The sequence below is a fragment of the Saccostrea echinata genome, unplaced genomic scaffold, assembly GCF_033153115.1.
Source record: "Saccostrea echinata isolate AGI-Se365-2 ecotype Australia unplaced genomic scaffold, CSIRO_AGI_Sech_v1 ptg000010l, whole genome shotgun sequence".
Taxonomy (NCBI): domain Eukaryota; kingdom Metazoa; phylum Mollusca; class Bivalvia; order Ostreida; family Ostreidae; genus Saccostrea; species Saccostrea echinata.
Window position 1 is genome coordinate 3256767 of NW_026889759.1, and position 9653 is coordinate 3266419.

At 37.6% G+C, this 9653-nt stretch overlaps 1 protein-coding gene across 1 annotated transcript; it reads right to left on the minus strand.

Moving 5' to 3' along the window:
- Positions 1-1731: 1731 nt before the first annotated feature.
- LOC133184163 (NACHT and WD repeat domain-containing protein 2-like) lies at positions 1732-9653 on the minus strand. The gene is made up of 7 exons (XM_061319063.1): positions 9316-9653; positions 8754-8842; positions 8359-8478; positions 7324-7536; positions 7064-7208; positions 6176-6750; positions 1732-5969 (listed from the first exon to the last, which is right to left on the minus strand). Exons 1-7 carry the CDS (start codon positions 9419-9421, stop codon positions 1995-1997), a joined length of 5223 nt encoding a protein of 1740 aa, XP_061175047.1. The 5' UTR covers positions 9422-9653; the 3' UTR covers positions 1732-1994.

A 9653-nucleotide genomic window follows, 5' to 3' on the forward strand; every position in this document is an offset into this window, starting at 1 on the left:
ACTGCGTTCCTATGGAGTTCTCACTCCCGCAGAGTGCTAATGACGTGCTAGGAGTTGTCACTTCATGGAGTGCACAATGCGCTAATTGTGTGCACGACTTAGTGGTATCCCAAAGGACTTCGAGGAGTTCTGTGCAAGCGCCGTCGACTACCACTGCGTCCATACTGCGATCATGTGCGTCACTAGAGCTAACGGAGCGCAATGGATCTCACGTGGCGCTGTTGAAGATCTTACCGCACTGCTACGATGACGTTTCTACGGCGTATATTAGAATGCAGATCGAGCCACGGTGCGTACTTTGTGTATGCCGTTGCAGTTGTTCTAGGCGACCCAAACGTGTCACTTGCAGATGCCACCGTATTGTTGTGGCGCTGTTAGACACTCTTCTGCGCGCACCTTGGCGTTCTGTTTAATCTCATAGACGCAGCGGAATCGCCGCGTGGACGCACAGGGGTTGATACATGTAATTAATCTCTAATGGTGCGACGTCCATCAATGATGAATCCTGTATTTGCCACTGGTAGCGATGTCTTTCACTAATGAAGTACAAATTCGTCCACTTATGATGAAAATGACACATTTCATTAATGGATGCAAAGAATCTACTAATGCAATATCTTATATCATTAGTGGCTACTACCGAACACATAAGAAATCTGTCTGTTGGGAGTTGTCGAACTTTGGACAGTTACAAGGAATACTCCTACAGTAGCACGTTTTAAGAAAATGCTGACTTTCTCGAGTAATTTCGCAGCTTTTCACGCACATGAACTAATTAAAAGCTATTCTTTATTACACAGTTTTATTTTCTGGACCAATATAACTCTCTTTCGAAAGGTTAAAAAAATTTCCCTCAATATAGACAACAGTGTTTGCTAAAAAATGACAAAATTTTGTCATATTTAGAACAATTTTCATTAATAAGTTTTCATTATTTCATTTTTTTTATTTAAGAACATGTATATTTTACAAAGTGAAGATCATCAATTTTTTGATAAATTATGTCTGTATATTAGTATCCAATAATAAAAAGTCTAAATAAAAGGTTTTTAAGAAGTCACCGAGCTTAAAATTCTTAAATAAGATCATACGAACCAATTTTGAACGTAACCATAAAAGATGAACGATATTTGAGATCTTGATATTTAAAGAAGGTGGATTTTGGCGAAATATGTTTCAAAACTGAGATACAAGCATGACAATAAAACTTAAAATATCTTATGATTTTTTTCATAAATTAACCTGTTGTATGCATAAAACTGTCCATAAAGTTATTTTTCTGCAAAAAACGACGTATACCTCTCCTCTTGCATATATTTACGTTTACATCAAATTTACTACTACATGCTATGAAACGTTTCAGTATAATTCCCATTTTCCTTGGGAAGGCAATAGTCCGATTGTTCCATTAGTTGATGAAAGTCCTATGCCGAATATGTTACAAATCCGTGTCAACAAGTCCATCCAATAACAGGATATTTGCTGATATTTGCCTTTTTCCATACTTCGATCAATAAAACAAAGTCTTATCAGATAAAAAGGTATTTTTCATGCATTACTTCATTGGTTTTTCGCCCGATTGTGTTGATTTTATCAAGAAGTCTCAATGCTTCTGCTAAACAACGAACATACTTTCAGATATTTACAGAAAGGAGATTATCAACGTTAATTCTGTTGCCTTTGTATTGCTTTATTGTTATCGACATTTTTTTGAATAGGAAACAGTTTTATGGTTTGAAAAATTTATTTAATTGTGTACCTAAAAATACATTACAGCTACATTTGCAATAAACATAAAAAACATACACATAAAAGAAACAAATATGCTGCACTTATTTATAGATCACAGACACTTGTTTGGCCATTTGGATACAACAAATACATTGTACAGATAAATAATTATATTTAAGACAAACTACTTTTGACTAATAGTAAATTTTACTATATTGATAAATAAAAAAGTCATTAGGGAGCAAAATTCTTCTCTGAATGTTTTACATAATAGAACATGCTTTGGACTTTGTACTCAAGTACATCAGTGTGTCGGAACTCGGTCTAAAGGCAGGGGCAGGTTCAATCTCCTTTAGTATTATTTTATCCGTTTTGTCTGTCGCAATGGCAGACACTGGTCTTGACTGGGGTGCACTGCCACCCTCCTCAACTTTGTCCCAAGGAATAGAACTGCGACGCCCCGAAACAATTTTCGGTTCCGTTAATTGTCTGCTGCCGAGATGTTCAAGAACTGTGTCCGGGTCCTCTACTCTTGGATCTATCAAGACATAAGAAGCGATAGAACCGTCTTCGCATCCAACAACCAATGTTCTTTGGTCTCTACTGAGTTTCAAGCAACAAATATTTGAATGGACGTCGCAGTGTGCGATTATTTCACCGGAACTAAGACGGTACGCAGACAGTACACTTCTGTCATAATAAATAACTACAGTTCCATTCAAAGCAATAACTCGGGGTGGAGAATTTTGTTTTGGTAATTGCCCAATATAACAGCCTTCACGTAGGTCGAAGACATTTGATTGGTCGTCCAGACAGAAGGAGTAGCTTTCATCAAATAAAAGTTTTCTTTTGAGTTTGAAGCTTGGTACTAAGAATGGATCACAGATCGTGACCACAGAACCACTGCAGATGTCAAGGATCATAAACCCGTATCTGGCTCCGCCACCAAGTCCTCCGAAGGGACTATTATCATTGTAGTCGAGGATCTCTTTTGACCTATACATTACAGCAATCGTGTACGGATTGTCAAAGCATGGCTGCATGTCCACTATGGAGTCAATCAGGATAGAATCTCGAAAACTGTCTGGTGTAAAGTACGAGACTTTCATCTCTTCGTCCATTGAAAATGTACATATGGTTGGTGTTTCATATTCATCTCGAGATTCGTGATATTCATGTGCGGTCAGAACAATCAAGTATTTATCATTGCTAGTCAGGAAAGGTTTCTCCAAAACAAACCGCAAGGCCAAAGGATGAGTAAACTCTTCGACTTCACCATCGCTCATCTGGAACATGGTTATGAAGTAGGGCGCTTTAAAAGCAACTTCTTGCTGAGACACAAACAAGATAAAGTTGCTCTTGTGTGGTGAGATGCAGTAACCTGAAGCATTACCAAATTCTTTGATGACCTGTCTCTCTTGCAGATTCCAAAGTTTGGTACAAATGTCCTTTTTCTTCGGTTCAAGAGATACCAGGGCATAATCACCACTTGGTGTGATAGCAAAGTTGACTACAGGACTTTCGTGTGTAAGGAGATCCACCATTATACCACTCCTCATCTCGATGACACCGATCTCATCACTACCTTTGCACATCACGTAGGCAGTTTCTCCATCTTGAGTGAGTTGAATATCTGAGATTGGTCCCGTTAATTTATCCAGCAAATTAACTGGTTTCACAGCGTCGTCAAGATTCCACACCTGAATTTCATGACAATGTTCAATGTGAGTAATCAGAAGACTGCGTTTGGGAGAATATAGCATTTCCTTTACTATTCCTACAGGAGCTTGAATAGTGGTCACTAGTTCGTTAGTGGCAACATTCCAGAGGTAGATATTTCTAAAGATTGTTGCAATAACAAATTTACCGCCATGCGTAAACTCTGCGTTTGTGAAGAACAGATCAATGTAGTGGCTTCTGGGAAGTTTGAATTCTTTTGGAACGTCTACTGGTCGCTTAAATGATGCCAAGACTTTTTCTTTGGATCTATTGTAGACAACGATGTTGTTCAGTCCCCGAACAAGAACCATGTCGTCCTTAGGAGAAACTCGCAGATCCATGATTGTGTCTTCAGGCATATATTTGTCTAAAACACTCTTGTACGCCATTTCCACTTTGCCATGGTTCAGATGAAGTATCATTAGCTTTGTTTCAATGTTATTTGTCAAATAAGCTCTCAAGCCGTCTTTGCTAACAATTATGCAACTTGGCCGAAATCCTATGGAAAACGTTGACAGAAGTTCTAATGTGTACAAATTGTAAGTAAACAGAAATTCATTGGAATTGCAGAACACGTATTTTCCATCATGCGATATGGTACAAACATCACATTTCCCATCAAGACCAATAATTTGTAGAAACTGACAAGTTTCGATGTTTGCGATGCAGAGGTAGCTTATGTCAGTGCTCACGATGGCACATACTCGGTCGTTTGTGAGACAAATTGACCCCAATTTATATTTCTCTTTTGGTTTCAATTCTATGTGATTCAGCACGATCAGTTGACCAATGTAAGCCCCACTATCTGCGTTGTGAACTTTAACGGCCTTTTCTGTGACATGGTCAACAATGATAAAGTATCTGCCGTTTGGAGTCACGTAAAGAGCACCATTAGAAGCAAAAACACTGGACTTCTTCTCTCCAAGAACAACGTCAAAAATATGCACAAAGGAACTTTCGCGTTCTTTAGTCAGAAGTAAACGCTCATCGCCAATAAGACTAAAGTATTCCATTGGGGCACAGCACTGTAAAGCAAACTGTAGAGAACTTCCTGGTATCTGAAGATAGGGGAAGTTCGGTATCAAGGCACATTGTTTCAATCCAGCTGTATCACACTGGTGCACTAATGCACGAATGTTTGGATGAGATTGGTAGTAAGGCAGCAGATGGCCTGATATTTCAGATGCCATATTGTCGATGTCTTTCTCAATGACCTGCTCAGCGACTCTTAAAGCTTCCTCAACAAGGGAAGCTTCATTGCTGGGATTTAACGCAAAGTCTGCTATGATGTGTTGCAGGGACAAGGCCTTAATTTTGTTGTAGATCCATTCGTAATTGAACAAAACAAGACGATTGAGTTCCTCTAAACGTTCGGCATTGTATAAATGGCGGGGAACTTGGTCGTATTTTCTCCTGTTAAACCGAACCTGCCCATTGCAGTCAAAAGTAAGGGGTTGTGATGGTACCTGCCGATCAAATGATTGGCTTTTCGTCTGTTTCCCATTATTTGAGAGCGGTTTGGGTTTCCCATGCCAGATACCCAAGTAGTAGTCTGCGATCAAAGAGTATATTTCCTTCGACTTTGACTCGTCACTTAGATATCTTGCTTTAACATTTTGATCGAATTGTTCGTCTTTCCACCGATATACAGTCACTCCGTCCACTTCCCTTTGAACTAGAAAGCGGTCTATGTCGTCTTTTAATCGCAGCCATTTGCTATGGGGTATTCTCCAAAGAGACGGTTTGTGATTGGTGTACACAGTACTGGTCACAGAATCGTCCAATGACAACAAGTCTTCCATTTCGCAATCACTGAGCCCAGTAACGGATCCTACTAAATAAGACATGGACCTAGAAACCAGCTCATAGCCATGCATCTTCTCCAAGGCTGTAAACATGGCACTGATGGCGTCATCGAAATTTGTGCAGAAGTCGGCAGTGTCAATAGAATCGCTAGAATGAATACATTTACACTTTTCAGCACACAAGGACACAAACAGAGGTTGTGAACACTTTTGGAATATATTGGTAAATGCACTTCTTTGTTGCTTTGACAGCGTGCGACCATAACGGCTGAGGTAGTAACATAACAAGCCATCGGCCTCAGTCACCGACAGTGGTTTCAAGTCTACGTAGTATTGAGAGCTTTTGGTGCCATCATTGCATAATTTTTGCGCGATTGCATTGTCCCCTGTATTGACGCTGAGAACGATTTTCACATTTGACTTCAGAGATTGTGGAAGCCAGGTCAACAAATGTGCATTATGGTCGGGGAGAATTCGTTCAATGGCATCAAAGAAAAGCACTAATGTTTTGTTTTCTGGGATTGATTGTAAAAGAGATAGAAAGAACTTCTGCAGTTCTTTAAAGTCCCGAGTAACAGACGCGTGGTCTCGTTTTAATCCCACCAGAATTTGCGTACAGACTGAAGTTAATAAATTCCGGATGTCTGTGCTTTTCGGAGTGTATCCCACGTACTTAATTATACAAATATTGTCAGCCGCCATTATGTCGTGCACCTGGTAAAAATGAAAATCAAAATATCAATTTAAATTTCAAATCATTGAACGCAGGAATTCAAAATGCATTTAAATTTTAAATGGAATTTAATTTGATAAACATTTTCATTGAATTTACATTCGAATCGTTTGCTAAGAGGATATTATTGAATGTAAATAAAATGTTTAACTTGGAATATGACACCTAGATGTTCATAAACACAGACCTGAGAGGCGACTTTGCTCATCAGAGACGTTTTTCCAACGCCCGCAGGGCCATGAATTACCATAGGTTGGTTCGTCTCCCCACGAAGATATTCAACAAGTTTCCCATATTCCAAATCACGGCCGAAAAAATCTGCAGATATGTGTTTGCACCTTAACCAGTGTTGGTGGCACTCATCGTAAAGTTCATCTTTTTCATCAACCACAACTTTCGGGACTTCTCTGTCAATCAGCTCTTTCAAAGCTGACGACAAGTCAGAACACAGATTGGTCAAATATTCTTTATGGTGTTTTGGACTGATGACGTCATCATAACGCCATAAAACGCTGTAAAATGTTGTGTTCTTGGCAGTGACTAATTTTGTACATCGCTCTGACATCGTTTTTATCAGATGGGTAGAAACTGGGTCTATTTCGAATTGTTCTGTTCTTTCGTTATAGTATATATCCGCATACTTTTTTGCTAATGGATCGTCCACATAATTTTTCAGATCAGCAATTTCCCGAAAAGCAATCAAACAACGATTTTGTGGTGATGATAATTCATCTATTCCCATGACCATTAGGTTATCAGTCGCTATAAAACAGATTAAAACATAATAGATTAATGGATTTTGATGGAAGTGCATTACAGGAGAACTAACATTTGATTTCCACCAATAAAGAAAAAAATAATAAATGATGTTAACAGGTTAGAAGCTAATTCGTATCAAATTTCGAAAATAGTATTTCTTAAAATCTCGTGGGTCGAATGCTATCATTTATTTATTGTGTATGTGACAGATATACATGGCATAGCAAGTTAATCGATTGGCGACTAGGAAAGGTGCATTTGTTGCATCATGTTTCATTGAAATATTGATTAAGTGCAGAATTTGACTGGTTTATACCTGACAACACGTATTTTTGTTTAATTCCCTCATCGATAAGGCCCTGAAGGTAGCAGGCATCCGCTGCTTTGTGAAGCAATCTCATCATTTCTTCTTCAATTTCTCTCCATTTTTCTAGCCCTTCGTTGAATTCAGAATGATCTTTCTACAATAATTTAAAAATACATGAAGATTAGCAAGAATTAAGCAAAATCCTTTTTTTTTTTAATTTCATTAATGATATTAACTAGGAAAAAAATTGTCTCTCAAGGCAGGCATACCGAGAAAAGTGCTGGAATTCCTTTTCCAGCGTCTTTGAGGAAATAGACTGGAGGCAGAGAGTTGTAGTCCTTAGTGTACCAATCATCCAATAGGGGTGCTGTCCTTGTGTCTCGACTCTTTTGGTTATGAAGCCACATCCTCAGAAGTTCGAACTCCTCGGCTGGTATTGAGGACTGAAGACAAGCCTTGCCGTACCGTTGTCCTATGAATGCCTTTTTAAAGTACAGTATTTTTTTAAATCAACAATTGTTCTTTCTAATATCATTTGAAGACAAAAAATAATATTAAAAAGGAAGAAATTCCTGTATATGTTGATAGCTAAATGACGTAAAACACCCATTTATGAACATGTTTTTAATTATTTTTTTTTTTACTAAGTCATGATTTTGACGAATTTTGTATGTTATATCTGGAAGGAATTTATGAGGCCTCTGACCTTCATGATATGATGTCTGGGAGTCAAGTTCAGAAAGTTAACGATACCCGTGTCCTAATTATATATCGAGTATGAGTGATACTGTTGTATTGTTTTTGGCATAAGATTAGAGCAAAGTACACCAAGATATTTGTATAGCCAGTGTCACTGGTAAAGGTAATTGGAATGGAAGGCAAATAAGCCAGAACTTGCGTTTCTACATTGTCTAAGAATTTAATATACGTATGCAGAAACGATGCACATCAAAAACAGATCTGTTCTCGTGCTTGATTAAGCCACTGCTTTTTATTGATGCTGGCGTTTATGTGCATATTAATTTTCCGTGCATGTTCACTCGGAAAAAATCTTTGGAATATTAATTCATTAATCATGTGTTATTTACACACTCAAACCGTTAATAAATTGCTTTCACATAATGAGCTAATTAATCTTCTACAGATTAATTAATTATAACAGCTGTAATGTGGTTTTTTAAATACCCCTTTTAGTCAATGGGAGATCAAGACGATAAAACAAACATTATATAAAGTGCACTCATTAGCAGAATTCACATATTTAATAAATCTGTAAACACTTTGTCATGAAAGTTTTTACTTACCAAAAAGCTCGGTCCGGCTGAGAGAATTTGACATCTTCGGAGTTCACGCAATCTAAAGTCATAGAACGTCTGGTCCAAATTGACACAGTTTGGGTCAGAGCCCCAGTCTAGGTCCACCAGCTAAATTAATTCATAACAGTATCAATTATAATACTATTACAATGCTTCAAAAACATAAATCTACAATCACATGTAAAACATGAGAAGCATTTTTTTCATTTAGTTTTCTTTTTACAACATTTCGAGACCAATTGTTTTATATTTAATTTTTTAACTTTAGAAAATCTTCATTGTTCTTGAATAGTTCTACAAATCATACATATTTTCTCATGTAGATCATGGATTTATGAAGAGGTGGTTGGGGAGGGGGTAATTTAAGCTAAGACTAGGGTTACCTGAAACTCCACCCCATATTTCTGTCGGCAATAGTCTCGGAGCTCGGGGTAAACTTTCTCAGCAATAGCGTTTCTCTCTGTCACGCTGTCTATAAAACAAACACGCCATTTATTCCTTTGTCAATATTTATCATACAATAACAATGTACAAAACTCAAATATACGAAGATTGATTTAAAAATTAAACCGTACTCTTAAATGAATGCAACAATGACAAGGGCCTTTTGTTCCGTCAAAGAAAGCGAATTTTCATAAAGATTATACTTAGGCACTTCAATGCTTTGTGATATGTTTAAACATTCTGTATTAAGATCGAACTTTTTGCTTAAAATAATGGACAGAGATCAAAAGTTATCAAAACACAGAGTTTTTTCTCAAGCTTTAAATCTATTCATAAGCCTTTCAGTCAATTTAATAATGTAGCGTACATGGCATGTCGATCATATGTTTCTATACACAAAGCTAGTACAATGTATCACCCATCAAATAATGATAAACTCGTTTTAATTTTATCTGCCCGTTTCCAAAACCATTTTCACGTAAATAATTATAACGTCTTTACCTTCAGCCGCGAAGTTTAGAAAAATTCGAACGGTTCTCGCCGGAATTTCTGGTATCTGCTCTATCCGAGTGTGTCCTGATAATAGCTTTTTCGTCACTTCATCCATCTTCTTTATTCCTTTAAAACACTGTCTTTTTCACGGCTACTGGGTTTCATCTTCACCGTTCCTCAATACCGGTGCGATATTCTCCATGCTGTGGTCACAGTGTTGACATTCTCACGATTATTGACAACTTACTATAACATGGATCATCGGTAACCAAGGACGCTAGGCTAGAGTATTTTAAAAATAGTTTTATAGCCAATCAGCCATATTTAAATGGCACAAACTATCACAA

Coding starts and splice junctions, on each gene's coding strand:
- LOC133184163 (XM_061319063.1), bottom strand. CDS start 9,421: ATGGATGAAGTGACGAAAAAGCTATTATCAGGACACACTCGGATAGAG. Junction 8,843..9,315: donor TCTAAACTTCGCGGCTGAAG/GTAAAGACGTTA, acceptor TTTGTTTTATAG/ACAGCGTGACAGAGAGAAAC. Junction 7,537..8,358: donor CAGCCGGACCGAGCTTTTTG/GTAAGTAAAAAC, acceptor TACTTTAAAAAG/GCATTCATAGGACAACGGTA.